Raw genomic sequence first — 16,058 nt, forward strand, 5'->3', positions numbered from 1 at the left:
CTTCATACTATGGAGAGATGGGCGGGGTTGGGAAGCCTTGCTGCTGGTCTTGGGGACGTGATCCCCTGTCCCTAAGTGTGCCCCTGGAGGTTGTGGGGGAGGGGTGTCCTCAACACAGAGGCCTGACCACCAAATCACGGGCTGCAGAGCCAATAATCCTCCTTTGGGCTCCTACACAGACTAAAAACAAAAAACTCTGAGAACTCTGACAAGTCAACGAATGTCTGATCCCGTCAAGCCCGCACTCGCAAACCCCCACCGTGCTGCACTGGGCCCCGGCCCTCCCGAGCTCGGTCCCCTCGGACGAGGGTCGTCGCCACTGCGGGCACCGGGTTGGGGGGCGGGCCGCTCACCCCGCGGTCCTGCCCCACACCGACCCCGCCGAGGAGCCCCCGGCACCCGGGGCGACCAGGGAAGGCGGGAGGAGGTGACCAGAAACTGCTCGTCCTGCCAGTCGCACCTGGCCGACGACTCTGGCCGCTGGTTTGGTCTGGGGGATACGATTTCCCATTCAACTGAATTAGACCCGAGCCCGCGGCGGGGAGGGCAGCAGCCAGGGTCTCTCCGTTTCCTCCCCCGCCCGCGCCCCCCGGCTCGCCTCCACCTGTTGCGGGAAAGTCGCGGTGGAGCGCCCGAGGGCGGCCGGAACCCCGGCCGGGGCCGAGCCGGGCGGCCGACGCGCGGCGGCGAAGGGCGGGGGAAGGCGCGCTCAGAGCAGGGTGCGCGGCGCGCAGGGCCGGTTGTTCCGGGCCGCGGCCGCGCGGGCGGGGAGGCGGCTGCCGGCGCCGGGTGATTTCGGTGCCAGCCCGCCGGCCCCGCTCGCCGTCCCCTGCCCGACGGGACCCCCACTATCCCCGCTGCGCGGTCACCTGTTTCGCTTCGCACTGCGCCGTCGCCGCCCCTGTGGCCGTCGCTGCCAGCTCCTAGCTCCGCCATGGTGCTCCGATGACGCGCCCGGAGAGCCGCTCCGCCCTTTCCTCGGCTTGGCTCCCGCCGGCCCCCGCCTCCCAGGCCAGCGGCCCAGACAGGTGAGCGCAGTCAGGGGACGGCGGAGGGCGGGGGCAGAGAGCGCGGCAGTCCGCTGCGTCCTGGTCCCGGCGCGCCCCCTCGCGGGCAGGTGCGGCGTGGCAGCCGCTCCGACCGCCGCTGCCGAGTCTCGGCTGGAAGAGCGGCGGGCGGAACCAGTACCTCGGTCCGGAGCTTCCGGTCGTCGCGGCCGACCAGCTGAGGGTTCCCGGAGATATGGAGCAGGGTCAGGGAGGCCTGGTGGCGCCTCCTGGAGTCTGGGACGAGCGGCGGTCGGAGGAGCAGCCCAGGTGGGGCGAGGGTACGGAGACGCTATTCCCCTCCGAACTCTGAAGCAGCCAGGTCAGTGTCGGCTCCGCGAGGGCTGGAGTTCACGATGACAGCCGGCAGAGCATCTGATGCCACGTGGAGAGGCGAAGTACATGGGTCGGATTCTACGCTGGGAGCCGGCCTGGATCTGCGCTTTAGGAAGCCACTGCGGGCGACCCTATCTTGTCGCTAGGACTTCGCATCTGATGAGCCTCAGGGCACACAAGTTAGAGAGGCTTGTGCCGGCTGATGTGGCTTTTCTTTTTCTTGGTTTCCGATTAGTAAACGACCTTGTGACTTCTGGCTTGCTCAGGAAGACCAGAAAAAAAGGCAATAGGTAACGAATTTTTCTTTTTTTAAAGAAACAGATTATTGGCCGAGGAAAAACCAATTTCGCTCTAAAGGATAAGCAATAAAATACTGAGAGGGGAAAAAGCCTACACAAATGGAAACATACGGAACAAAATCAAGGAGCGACCAGTTCCGCATGGTTACACTAAAATGCACTCCCACACTCTGGCTTGGCTGAAGATAACCAGCAAGGTCTGAACAGTTTAAAACCCTTCCAAGGACTGCAGCAGCACTAGACACACATGAGAGTCGAGAACAGTATTGGATTTATTGTTAGGGTTACAATTTTCACGATCTTTGCATGCAAAACTTGCCACTCTGAGCCCAGTGAACTATTTTTATTTGGTTTACTTACTGGCTTTATGGATGACTAGGTAGAGATTTAACTAAAGAACACTTCTGCTGTGGTCTGTAATGATGAATTTTCCCGTAGTGTCATTTCTATAATGGAATAGGCAAACTGACCATTTAGAATGTGATATTCCTAAATCACATTCAAATCAGTCTTATCAGAGACTTATAATCAATAAAAATAAAGCACCAGGTGGCTAGAGGTAGTTTTTGACCTCAGCTTGGGCCTCAGCAAAGATTTTGCGTGTGTTTTTTTTTTTTTTTTACTACGTTAAAACATCAGAGTTTAAGACACTTTTCTTTTAGCATCAGAAATACTCTCAGCTGAATTTAGAGAGTTGAACTATCCGGAAGAACCCTGGAGAAGGAAGGTGATTTATTTTCAACTTTCTGATTTACCACCGACTTAAATCAACCAATGAGTTCTTTGACCAAAAAAAAAAAAAAAAAAAAAAAAAAGTCAAGACTTGTGATGTTTCTATTTGTTTTGTTTTGTTTAGTTTGGTGTGTGCTTACTCATTGTCCCATTCTTTTGATAACCTATATTTGTCTGCCACAAGTTAAACAAAAATAAATGAAATAAGGAACACACCAAAATCCTGCACTTAGGCCCTGTATAGACAGTGTGTTCCAAACCTAAGGAGGTGTCTGCAACAGGGGAGGCTGCTGAGTGACTCTGCAGAAAACGGATGACATCTGTTAAATGTCAAACACCATCACGTTGTACTTCAAGTTGTACTTTACTTGGAACATGGAAGCCATCTGTCTGGAGCTCCCACGTCCATTTCAAATCTTCAGGGTTCCCCATTCCAGGGGAGGAGATGAAACTCCTGACACCGTCCACTCCCCTCCTGCCTCCTTCAAACATCATCCCTTTTTTCTCCCTAATCCCTAAATGTTTCTGCACCCAAGGGCTCTACCCCAATAAACACAGCTAAGACTCTTTGATTCTGAAAATGTCTTTCTTTAACGTCCCACCCTCCAGAATCTATTGTCGTATGTTTTGTTCTCCAAAGGTAATAAAAATAAATGTGGATTTTGGTGCCATTATTTTTCAAAAAAAAGCTACATATTAATAGTTTTTCTTGCCTATGTATACAAATCAAAATTACTTATTTTTAAATCCGTCATTCCCCTAGACTTTCTGCCCCTAGAGTTTCTGCAGCACTTGATCCTCTAATCACCTTGCTCTTAGTCTACCATTGGCTTGGTTTTTCTCATTCCTCTGTAGCAGTCCTTTCGCCTTTGTTGACTCAGATTCTTCCTCCCTTCTAATCCTCCAATATTTTTACCATCCCCTAATTGTAAGCCACAGCCTTTTTATCTTTACTCTCTCACAGCCCTCATTTACTATTACTTCCATCCTGGATCCCGGTGACTCCGAACTCCAGAATATATACCCTTAACCTCACTCCTGACTTCCACTAAGACATTCTTAGTGGAATTGTGGTGCCTGCACAATTCTATCAAGATACCCTGCCATTAATTTAATATGTTACAAACCACATTAATCTTGCAATATACAACCCTTTACACATACCCCTCCCTTGCTCAAAAACCTTTAATAGATTCCCCGTTCCTATATAATTAAATATTAACTTCACCTCCTCACCATCACCACCACCACCCCCTAATTGGGCCCTGATCTCTCTACTACCCATTTCCACTTTTCACCTCTGTAACTCATATTTCTAGCCCATGGAGTTGTTCATTCTCCAGAACACCTTCCAAATCCCTGCTTTCTAGTCTTTGTGCTTGAAGCTGCTCTGCCCAAAGTGATGTCCTTCATCCTGACATATTTAATAATACTTTCCCTCTGAGGCCCAGGTTAAGGTCTACTTCCTCCATGAAGCCTGTTCTTCCTGCCCTGGCTCCCAGCATGCCTGTCCTTTGGACCTGGCCAGGGCTTGCTGTGCTTGGTACTTGTCCAGCTGTTAAAATAGACTAGGCATGAGTTATTGCAAATTTGCCTCCTCAATCTGATGCACATTTTTGGTAGTAGGGTCTTTGTCCTCTACTTCTCTACAGGGTGTTCTTAAAGTCTAGAACTATCAGTTATTTTATTTGCTCATGAGTTGCAGATGTTCTTGATGACATCATGTGCACTGCCTGCATTCTGAACTTGGTAGGCATGGTATATATCTTTTGTGTTGCTACCGTGCCTCACACACAATGGGCATTCAAATGGGTTAATAATTCCTCAATGCCAAGCTTTTTTATGTGGTGGCCTAGGGATGAATGAAACCAAGTATCCAATGACAGAAGAAAGAGATCAAAATGCAGTTAAAAGGAAACATTAGATCTACTTCTCCCAGCAAATTCCTGTTTTGTTTCTTTTATAACACTGCCACCACCCCTGCATAACTGTTCTGTTTCAAACCATCTTTCCAGGCTCAGCTCTGCACCTTCACTCCTCTGGAAAGCTTTTCTTGACCCTTCTGACAGTAAATGTAACTATCGCACTGACTGCACCACTGTTGTTTCTGCTTTGTCTTGATTCCTTGACAAGAAACTTCAGGGGAAAGAACTGTATCTTGTTGGTGCACCACAATATGTAGTACCCAGTATTTAATAAATACTTTTGAATGAAGGATACGTGATGGCAATAGCAAGCACATCTCAGTGTTTACTGTATGCTAAGCATTGTGCTGAGCACCTCTCCTGCACTGTCTTTTCTTTTTTGAGACAGAGTCTTGCTCTGTCGCCCAGGCTGGATTGCAATGGCATGATCTCGGCTCACTGCAACATTCACCTCCTGGGTTCAAGCAATTCTCGTACCTCAGCCTCCCGAGTAGATGGGATTATAGGTGTGCACCACCACGCCTGGCTAGTTTTTGTAATTTTAGTAGAGACAGGGTTTCGGCGTGTAGGCCAGGCTGATCTTGAACTCCCGGCCTCAAGTGATTCACCCACCTCGGCCTCCCAAAGTGCTGGGATTACAGGCATGGGACACTGCGCCCAGCCTCCATTTTCTTATTTACATCTTATAGCAGACCTATGTGGAAGGTACATCATTTCCTCCATTTCACAGATGAGGAAGCTGAGACTTGGAGAAGCTAATTCACTTGTTCCAGGTCACAGGTCGAGTTAGTTTTGCTTCAGGCCTGGGTGTGTAGCCTCCTGCTACACTAAACAAATGATGAATGTTAGCCATCTTGCTATTCCCTCTATAGAAAGGGGCTATCCATTTCCCTGTCTAGCTGTTACCTGAAATAAGGAGGTGAGGCTTGATCATGTTAAAACACCTGTGAAACTAATTTTTAAAAAGGGTATCTGGGCCCCACCCCAGACCAGTAAAAACAGTTTTCCGGCTGGACACAGTGGCTCATGCCTGTAATCCCAACACTTTGGGAGGTCGAGGCAGGATGATCACTTGAGCCTAAAAGTTTGAGACCAGAGTGAGCTGAACATAGTGAGACCTTGTCTCTACAAAAAATTTAAAAATTAGCCAGACATGGTGGTGCACGCCTGTAGTCCCAGCTACTTGGGATGCTGAGGTGGGAGGACTACTTGAGCCCAGGAGGTCAAGGATGCAGTGAGCTATGATAGTGCCACTGCATTCTAGCCTGGGTGACAGAGACTCTGTCTCAAGAAAAAACAAATAACAACAACTCAGTTGTCCCAAGGTGGTGGCATCAATATTTTTGAAAAAGCATCCAAGTCATTTTAATGTGAAACTGAGTTGAGAATCACTGGCCTAGATTGATCCTAAAAGCGTTTCAAATGCAAACCTTTCCATAATGGAGCCTTCCATAATGGAACTGTCTTCTTTTGTGCCTGAGACCCAAAATTCTGACAAATGGCTAATCATGTTGGCCTGGGAATGTGTTAGAACCCTGTAGGGACAGAGGATCATCTGCTCACAAAGACAGGGTAAGAGGAAGGTACCAGGGAAAGATTGTAGCATTGAAGATTTGGTTTAAGGGGGGTAGCTTGATCCTATATACAGTCAAAAGAAGCACTTCACCATTAGAATTGAGAAGATGAACTGTGGCTTAATAAACAGCTTACTCTGTGTTTCAGTATGAGCCAAATGGCATATCATTGAATTTATACCTCACTTATTTCAGAATATCCACACAGGATACCAGAGGCAACTCTGTCCTCCAAATTAGGATGTTAAAAAAGAGGCCAGAAGCAGTGGTTCACACCTATAATCCCAGCACTTTGGGAGGCCAAGGCAGGAGGATCACTTGAGGCCAGGAGTTCAAGACCAGCCTGGATAACACAGTGAGATCCCACCTCTACTAAAAATTTAAAAATTAGCTGGTTGTGGTGGTGTGCCTCTGTAGTCCCAGCTACTCTGTAGGCTGATGTGAGAGGATTGCTTGAGCCTAAGGGGACAAGGCTGCAGTGAGCTGTGATCGCACCACTGCATTCCAGTCTAGGCAACAGAGTGAGACCCTGTCTCAATCAATCAATCAGAAAACATTAGTGAGAATGTTTTCAAAATAAAGATGTCTTCTGCTTTGTCAAAGACGGTTATTTATGAGTGAAATCATGATATATAAACAGCTCTATGTTATTTCTATCCTGCCTAATAAACAGGTTCCTCTGTATTTAAGAAAATGTATTTCATTTATCCATCTAGGAGCATCAGACTTCCTCTGATCAATACGGGCAGGCTCATAAAAATATACTATTCAGCTTAAAATAAATAAAAATATTTATCCAAATATAAGAAAATTAAGGAGATAGAAAAATACAGTATTCTTGGCCAGGCATAGTAGCTCACCCCTGTAATCCCAGCACTTTAGGAGGCTAAGGTGGATGGATCACTTGAGGGCAGGAGTTCGAGACCAGCCTGCCCAACATGGCGAAACCCCATCTCTACTACAAATACAAATTAGCTGGGTGTGGTGGTACACGCCTATAATCCCAGCTACTCAGGAGGCTGAGGTACGAGAATCACTTGAACCCGGGAGGTGGAGAATGCAGTAAGCTGAGATCGCACCACTGCACTCCGGCCTGAGCAACAGAGCAAGACTCTGTCAAAAAAAAAAAAAAAAAAAAGCAAGCAGTAAAGCAGTATTCTCCATTAAGATGGTCTTTGCAGACCCCTTAAGATACACCATAGTCATCCAAGATAACTTGGGGCCTTGAGAAAAATATACTGACTTTCCTTTATTCTTTTTTTTCTTCATCCTCTTTTTTTTTTTGGTGAGACAGGGTCTTACTCTGTTGCCCAAGCTGGAGTGCAATGGCACAATCATGGCTCACTGCAATCTTGACCTCCCGGGCTCAAGTGATCCTCTTGCCTCAGCCTCCCATGTAGCTAGGACCACAGGTGTGCACCACCACACCTAGCTGAATTTTTGAGTTTTTGTAGAGATGGGGTCCACTTTGTTGCCCAGGCTTACCCTCTTTCTTAAACCTCTGTTCCTCTGAGAAACAACCTGGATGTCAGTTGTTTGACTGCTTGAATAGAAGACAGATTTTACTTAATGTTACAGCTGGAGAAATGACTGGAAATTTAACACAGCAGATTATCTGGTTTGTCAACACAAAATAAGAATTCTTTAGAATTTATCAAAACAGTATGTTGAGAGTCTCTTTAATTTTTAGAGTAAATATGACACAATGGATAGCTTTAGAACAAGCTAACATTACTACAGTTCAAGCATGTGCAACTGGTACAGTTCAGTAGTACATAAACGACTCAAACAAATGTATGACAGGTCAGAAACTTAAGTTACAAAATAGAGTCAATATTACAATTAACACAGAGAAGTAAAAACCATTGCTCTCAGATTCTGCACACTTAAAAAAACATAAACTTTATACAGTAATTGAGATTACGCATTTCTACTCAGATTATTAGAGCATATTACAAACACACAGAAGCCTAAACAGTTATGGTCACATTTTGGTTTTGTTCCAGTGGTGCACAATCACATGAAATGTTACATCCGTTTTGTGTGAAATAAACATTTGGCTGAAGTGCAATAGCTGCTGCATTAAAAATATTTCCATAAAAATGCTTAGATTAAAATCTTCCTGAACATTAGGGTTCTAATGTTCAGGATTATTTTAAGAGTCCTTTTGAAGAGTCCTTAAAAATTATAGAAATAGATGTAGTTAGGAAATTTCAGTGTGTTTTGTCTGTTTTTTTTTAACATGAGTAAACAAATACTGGATTTAAAGTGCAGCGCCTTTCTCCTCTCCCTTCGATTTTCCCACCCCCAAGAAGATCAGCTCTGTATTAATTTTTAGAATTTCCATCGAAGATTAAATTGAGCAACAGTCAAGTCTGTTTGTTTCGAAAGTCAATGATAGCCTTCCACAGTGTGCACAGCATCCCTCCCCTGTTTAAAGACACAAGAACAAGGTGAAACGAACATTTCATTTGAAACATTGCCCTTGAAATAGAAAAGTGACTTCTTAGCTTTCATCTGCTCTGGTCAGAAGAAGATCCCAAAGTCTGATCAGTTATTATGTATTCTTTTTGTATATTTTTTCTCATCTTCCCTCCATTCCTTCCCTTTTCACTCCCACAAACTGCTATGTCCCAAAACATCTTTTTAGAGTTTCAGCATTTTTGAAATTTGTCTTTATAATGGTGGGTATAATAGTTTTATGCTTGGGCTGAGCACGGTGGCTCACGCCTGTAATCCCAGCACTTTGGAAGGCCGAGGCAGGCAGATCACGAGGACAGGAGATCGAGACCACCCTGGCTAACACAGTGAAACCCCATCTCTACTAAAAATACAAAAAAATTAGGTGGGCGTGGTGGTGGGTGCCTGTAGTCCCAGCTACTTGGGAGGTTGAGGCAGGAGAATGGCGTGAACCTGGGAGGTGGAGCTTGCAGTGAGCTGAGATCACGCCACTGCACTCCAGCCTGGGTGACAGAGTGAGACTCCATCTCGGAAAAAAAAAAAAGTTATATGCTTGGCCTTAATTAATAAGAAATTATATCAGATTATACCAGGTTTTTGCAGGGCAAGTCAGCACCTCCTCCAAATATTTATTGAGTATAACACCATCATGAACTCAATTAAAGCATTTGTTTAAGGCAGCTTCAGAATATCTGCATAGACTTAGTCTGCATCTTATTCAAAAAAATTCTTCCAGTTGATTTTCAATTACTAATATAGAAATATTGGTTATTAGAGCCCTCAAAAATAGCATTGTCCAACTAATTCAGTTTACTCAGAGCAGCTAAGAGCTAGAGAGCTCTGTCCAGAACTACAAAGCTAATTAGAGACCCAGCCTGGGCAGATACTCAGACTTTTTGATATTAGCCTGGTGCTCTTTCCATAGTGACAACATAAAGAAAAGTGGTACCTTAGTCTCAAGCATTTTAAGTCATCACGTGTAACATAGTAGAGAACATCCAATAGTGTATAATCTTCAGCCAAAAACTGTAGAGAAAGTAGAATATGCACAAAAGATGTTTCATATAACTTTAATAAAGCACAAACTCTATTCATAATGTAAACCTTGACTATAATTAAAAATGAATCTAAAAATGAAATCTACTAAAAACAATCTTCCAGGATTATTAGGGGAAAGGCCTCCCTATTACTCAATAAATACAAAGAAATGCATCCAGGCCGGGCGCAGTGGCTCACGCCTGTAACTCCAGCACTTTAGGGGGCTGAGGCAGGCGGATCATCTGAGGTCAGGAGTTTGAGACCAGCCTGACCAAAGTGGTGAAACCCCATCTCTACTAAAAATACAAAAAATTAGCTAGGTGTTGTAGCGTGTGCCTGTAATCCCAGCTACTTGGGAGGCTGAGGCAGGAGAATCACTTGAACCCGGGAGGCAGAGGTTGCAGTGAGCTGAGATTGACCCACTGCACTCCAGCCTGGGGGACAGAGTGAGACTCCATCTCAAAAAAAAAAAAAAAAAAAAAAAAAGAAATGCATCCATATTAACTTCCAAATGCAAAAAGATTACAAGTGACACAGAACTTCTGAATGGTCTTCTAATGAACAGATGAGATTCACTTGTAATCACATCTGCTGTTCAAAAGCAAATCTTGTATTTAGAAGTTCAATGCTATGTAGCTTTGTTTTTTCTCAAGTGGATAAAAAGTGTTCCTGGAAAGGTATTGCCTATGCTTAATTTCTGAACTTATTTTTTCATGGTTAAGCAAAGGCACTTGACTGTAATTCACCATAAAAGCAGAGTCTTAATTTAAACTGCACCTTTATATTTTTAAATTTTATTTTATTTTTTATATATAGAGACAAAGTCTCACTATACTGACCAGCTTAATCTCCAACACGTGGCCTCAAGCAATCTGCCTATGCTTCCCAAAGTATTGAGATTACAGGCAGGAGCCACTGCACCTGGCCTCAAGCTTTCACTTTTAAACCAAATAAAAAGGGCAATTATTCAGTAGATTATCAAGTACTATTCCTTAACTGGGATTTGAGCCTAAGTTAGAGGAATGTATATTCTGGGGTTGTTTAAATTTATTCAACTGTAACTTGTTAAATGTAGATGTCTAAGGTGGCCCAAAATTCTACTTAGTTAATAAATTATCAAGTCAAAAGAAGAGATATCTTTATTCTTATTTACTTTAAAAATTTAAATATAAAACATTAAAACAATATTGTATTAAGAGGGCCTTTCTATCAAATATTACAATCTTTTAATGTAATAAATGTAATGTACAGCTGAATAAAATGAACATAAACAAATGCTATTCACGCTCATTACAAAAGTCTACAGGGGCTGGGTGCAGTGGCTCACACTTGTAATCTCAGCACTTTGGGAGGCTGAGGCGGGTGGATCACTTGAGGCCAGGAGTTCGAGACCACCCTGGCCAATATGGTGAAACCCTGTTTCTACTAACAGTACAAAAAATTAGCCGGGCATGGTGGCATATGCCTGTAATCTCAGCTACTTGAGAGGCTGAGACAGGAGAATCTCTTGAGCCTGGCGGGCGAAGGTTGCAGTGAGCTGAGATCACACCACTGCACTGCAGCCTGGGTGACAGAGTCTCAAAAAATAAAATCAAAAAAAGTCTATACAGAGCAGAGAGGAATTAGATTATTACAGGTAAAATATGGTTTGTATAGAAAATATTTCTGAAATAAGTCAACTAGATTCATTGTATTAAGTAGCAATAAAATAGCTGCTGCCCAGTGGAGTCTAATAATGTTGAAAAAGAATTAAAAATTTAACAAACAGGCCTGGCGTGGTGGTTCATGCCTGTAACCCTAGTACTCTGAGAGGCTGAGGTGAGAGAATCGCTTGGGGCCAGGAGTTTAAGACCAGCCTGGGCAACACAGCGAGACCCTATCTCTAAATTTTTTTTTTTTAATTAGCCAGGTATGATGGTTCATGTCTGTAGTCCCAACTATTCAGGAGGCTAAGGTAGGAGAATCACTTGAGCCCAGCCAGGTCAAGGCTGCAGGGAGCTATGATCACTGCATTCCAGCCAGGGTAACAGAGCGAGACCTTGTCTCCAAAAAAATAAAATAAAATAAAATAAAAATTAACATACAAAGAATTAGAAACAAGGAATTTTTTCTTTTACTTCTGTCTTTATTTTTTTCCCACTCTTTCTGGTTTTCATTTCAAACATATAAAATTCCTAAGGGGCTCAGGACCACAGAGCTTTTGCCTGCCTCATTGTCTTGTACACACTGCAGCCCCACTGCACAAGGTTCCTCCCTGGTCTCCCTCCCACACCCCTCCTGAACATACATACAATTGGCCTATTTCTTCCCTCATATTCCGTTAGCCTTCAGCTCTTTCATCCCCTTCTCCAACAACCTTCCCCAGCCTCCCTCTCCCTGTCTAATAAACACCTGATATCTTTTCCTTCATAGAATTGACCAGTGTAGAATCACATTTGTATCTGTGGAGTTAGCTGATTATCACGTGTCTACCCTGGTCTGTAAGCCTCAGGAGGGCAGGGCTGGGTCTGATTTGCTCACTAGTGTATCCCCTGTGCTGTCACATAGCAGGCACCCAACATTATGAAATGAAGTGAAAGAATACTTGTCCCACAGACAGTTTTCTTTACCCGGCTTATAGTGTCTTCATCAGCTCCATTCACTCTCAGCCAGTCGGTAAGTTCAGAACCTTCAGTATTTGTGCCAGAAGAATTTAGGTGAAATACAGGCAATTCAGGAATTTCTAGAACAGAATTTTGGGAAGATATTCTCAGTTTCACCTAACAGAGGTCATCTGAGACCCTCACAATCAACAGACATTTATTGATACTTTAAAAGATTTTGCTCTATCAGAGAACAGTTCACAGAAACAATTGAGATTAGCAGTATAAATGATAATAAAACTCAGACAAGTGAATTTACTAGTAAACAAGGAGCAAAAGCAATAATGAAATGATACTCCTACGTTACACTTTCATATCAATTTTATGGTTTCTTAGAATAAACTCTGTGCACCAAAATTATACTTTGTGTTTTTCATGCAATAAAGATGAATACAATTAGCAGAGAACTATATAATTATCATAATCTCTTTTTCCACTATGAAAGAACCACGTATCTAAACAAATAACTATGAATTCTGTTTTTCTCTAAATGGGCTAAATAACATTCTCCCCACCTATGCCTTTTTACTACTACATCTTTATTCTATTTAAGCCTCTTCCAATTATAAGGAAAAAAGCTAGAATACACAGAATATAAATGCAAAATGACAAAAAATAGTATTATTTATTCTAGTAATCTCATTGTGAAATCTTTAAAAATAAAGACTAAAACCAGAGAGCCCTGTTTACCTCAGTAATACATAATCTCAGGAAAAGATGATTATGAATAATCTATTTTTACTGCACTTATAAGAAATGAGTTTGCTACAGTTAAAAACTGGATTTTTTTTTAAAGGAATTCCTGCTTGCAGTCATGGTAGAAGTGAGAAATGCTGACTCAGCCACAAATAAAACTTCCTGTTGGCTTTCTTGGCTTTTTGTGGCAGCCTGGCTGAACAGTATTACTACAAAACTTTCTGCTATTCACCTATGGGTTGGGACTTAAGCTTCAGGTGTTTAATTTCTTGGTCTTTTTCTTCAATAGCTCGATGAAGGAGTGCTTGTAACTCTTTCTCTTTCCGAACCAATTCTTCCAGTAATCTGCAGAAGAAAAATATATTGTTTGACAGGAGGTGACACAGGGTGACCTTCTTTTTTTATTTTTATTTTTTAGATACAAGGTCTCTCTCTGTTGCCTAGGCTGAGTGTAGTGGCCCAGTTATAGCTCACTGCATCCTTAAACTCTTGGACTCCAGCGATCCTCCCATCTCAGTTTTCCAAGCAGCTGGGAATACAGACATGCACCACCATGCCTGGCTAATTTGTTGGTTTTTTTTTTTTTTGTAGAGACAGAGTCTTGCTATGTTGTCCAAGCTGGTCTCTGAATTCCTGGCCTCCAGTGGTCTTTCCACCTCAGCCTCTCAAAGCTCTGGGATTATAGGTGTGTGCACGTGCCACTGTACCAGGCCTAGGATGACCTTCTAGACATGAGCTATAATAAACACATACACCCCTGATTTTATTGAAATACAGATACTGGTCCAGTGCCCCCTGGGGTGAGTTCTGAGACTGTATTTATAATGAGCTCCCAGGTGACACTGATATTGCAGGTTGACAGACCCTCAGGTCCAGAAGCAAAGCTTTGGAAGACTGTGCTTGCCGACAAGAATTCAAAACCTCTACCACAGATTGTCTGCCAAAATCTTCAGAGATGTGTTCTGGTATTTCTTTTTATGACCATAAATGTCAAAGATATAAATATGGGATACAGATATTAACAGACCTATATTTTACATGTATGGACCCCCATTTAAAAAAGTTGGCAAATGTTCATAATATCATAATCAATGCAAATCAGAAAAGTAATCACTTTTTGTAAACTATGAAAATTTGAGAAACAGTCATAGGTGAGGTCACCTAGAATATCTGGCACATAACAAATTCTCAATAAATGTTCACGGTTGTTGCTACAATTGTGATTGTTACTATTATTCCTCTCCCTTCTAAGGGGGCGGGGGTGAAGTGGGTAAAAGGATAGCTGTGTTCCTGGTACATTCAGTTCCTAGTTGGCATCTGATGCAGTCTCCAAAGAAACAAGGAGAAACTGTGATATTCATACCAAAGTTCTTACCCATAGAAGGTTCGCTATGCAACTGAGAGCCAACTGGTAACCTACTAACCATTTCCAATAGAATTTCTCAAAGAAAACATTCCAAGTTATGAAAAGAGGTGCTCTAATTTTTTAGAAAAGTATCTTAATGTAAGTTGGATTCAGAAATAATAATTTAAAATATATCATTGTTAAGATTATCAAGATAAATCATTGCATAAACTACAGCTCTTAACAAACTCTATTTGTTTCATTTTCTGAGTATTGATAGATTTAACTCAAGACCATGTTCCATCGGAAAGTTTGTTTCTGCTTCACTTGACATAATCTGAAGGCAGCATCGTGCAACTGACAGATCTGGGCTTGCGTCCTGGTTCAACCCTGCACTTCCTGTGTTAACCTTAGATAAATTACCTAATGCCTCCAGGCTTCAGTTTTCAAATCATTTGTAAAAAAGAAAACTAAAGCTTCCAGAAAAGATTATTGTGAGCATTAAATGAGACAGCATAGGTACAGTGCCAAGTCAGTGTCTGGTCTTTAATAAGGGCTGTTCTGTTCCTTGCTGCCCCAGTCCCTGGAAAAGAGCCTTTCCAGGACTCAGTGGGAAGGAAACCTTCCCAGACCCTCAGGCTCGACCCCATTCCCACAGGACATAAAGATGAGATCCTCAGAGAGAAGGGATCACAGCAGAGTAGTTAGCAGAGGTGGGACAAAAGTAAAACACAATGAGGTAGACAGAGAAGGTGGGTGGAGGAAAATAAGTTAACAAAGGCAGCTGCAGGGTAAGTGTGGTGCACAATGAGGTGGATGAAGCAGCATGAGCTGAAAGCTAGAAGAGGGAGCAGAGGGTCTTGGAGGGAGGCTTCTTATCTCTTCCAAAACAAATGATATCCAAAGAAATGGGCAGGAAGCTCTGTGTGAATGTTTAAGTTGGCAGTTTTTTGATCTGGTATGTATTTTTGTCCTACTTACTAATTTATACGTATAAGATAGTGATGGTATCTTCTTACTGTTTTCTCAAGGAACACAGTGACGTTTTCTAGAGTTTAACCTATGTTTGTCTAGACTATGTAATTTCTTTTTATCTTTTGTTAAAGTGAATGAAATATGGCCTGAGAAGGACTCCGTACTTGCATATTTGAGTCCTCGTGGACAAACTATAACTTAACAGGTAGACAAGATTGAAAACCTAACTTAGGAGTATGCATCTATGACAATAGCTGAGTCTTAGCTAATCCCAGGAGCCATACTTCAATCACTCATACACTGCTGAGTGTTCAAATAAGGTGAACGCCAACCTATAACAAATCCAGCTCTTTCTGTACACTTCTGATTTCTGTACATCACTTTACTTTTATTTTCTATAAATCTGTTCTGGCCACGAGGCATCCCTGGAATCTCTCTGAATCTGCTGTGATTTTAGAGGCCACCTGATTCACAAACTATTTTTTTCTTTTTCAATTAAACTCCATTAAATTTAATTTGTCTGAAGCTTTCTTTTAACACCTTAAACACCAGAACTTTAACACTGGAAGCAGAGTATTGACAGCCTACCTCATTTGCTCTGAATCCAGCTCTTAGAAGTATTTATCTTAAGAACAATCCAGTACATCAATTTTATTTTTATTTTGTGTTTATTTAGTAGGGCAATATCTTGAAATCAAGGCAACTGTCTGCCTTTCTGTTCCAAAAAAGTATGGCAGGATCTGCCATGAGGTCAATTTTTAACCTTGGATGGACAGGAGTGGTGAGGTGGATTGGTGGGTAATTCCAGAACTGTAGGATGGGGAAATTAGATAAACGGGCAGCTCCTCTTGAGATAGGTTTTTGTTTTTGTTTTTGTTTTTGAGATAGGGTCTTGCTCTGTCACCCAGGCTGGAGTGCAATGGTGCAATCATGGCTCACTGTAGCTTCAACCTCTTGGGCTCAGGTGATCCTCCAAGCAGGATAAACCTG

The 16,058-nt window shown here is 42.8% G+C and overlaps 2 protein-coding genes and 1 long non-coding RNA gene across 5 annotated transcripts in view; 1 reads left to right on the plus strand and 2 right to left on the minus strand.

The window, feature by feature from the left end:
- The window catches only part of MAP7 (microtubule associated protein 7), a 208,590-nt gene extending 207,347 nt beyond the window's left edge, over nt 1–1,243 (minus strand). The window contains exon 1 of one of the 2 annotated variants that reach the window (XM_054491636.2): nt 870–1,243. In XM_054491636.2, the coding sequence (XP_054347611.1) occupies nt 870–936 (67 nt within the window). In that variant the 5' untranslated portion in view covers nt 937–1,243. The remainder of the gene's footprint in view (nt 1–869) is intronic. The other variant, XM_054491635.2, reaches the window with a different exon arrangement.
- Nucleotides 735–16,058, plus strand: part of LOC129038521 (uncharacterized) — a 67,872-nt gene continuing 52,548 nt past the window's right edge. Inside the window, exon 1 of one of the 2 annotated variants that reach the window (XR_008503171.2) lies at nt 735–1,028. This is a non-coding gene — a long non-coding RNA (uncharacterized LOC129038521). The remainder of the gene's footprint in view (nt 1,029–16,058) is intronic. The other variant, XR_008503172.2, reaches the window with a different exon arrangement.
- Nucleotides 7,563–16,058, minus strand: part of MAP3K5 (mitogen-activated protein kinase kinase kinase 5) — a 236,587-nt gene continuing 228,091 nt past the window's right edge. Inside the window, exons 28-31 of the mRNA XM_054491631.2 lie at nt 12,981–13,093; nt 12,020–12,132; nt 9,322–9,398; nt 7,563–8,342 (exon numbers count right to left, since the gene is read on the minus strand). Of these exons, the coding sequence (XP_054347606.1) occupies nt 8,282–8,342; nt 9,322–9,398; nt 12,020–12,132; nt 12,981–13,093 (364 nt within the window). The 3' untranslated portion in view covers nt 7,563–8,281. The remainder of the gene's footprint in view (nt 8,343–9,321; nt 9,399–12,019; nt 12,133–12,980; nt 13,094–16,058) is intronic.

Source organism: Pongo pygmaeus, chromosome 5 (genome assembly GCF_028885625.2).
Source record: "Pongo pygmaeus isolate AG05252 chromosome 5, NHGRI_mPonPyg2-v2.0_pri, whole genome shotgun sequence".
NCBI lineage: Eukaryota > Metazoa > Chordata > Mammalia > Primates > Hominidae > Pongo > Pongo pygmaeus.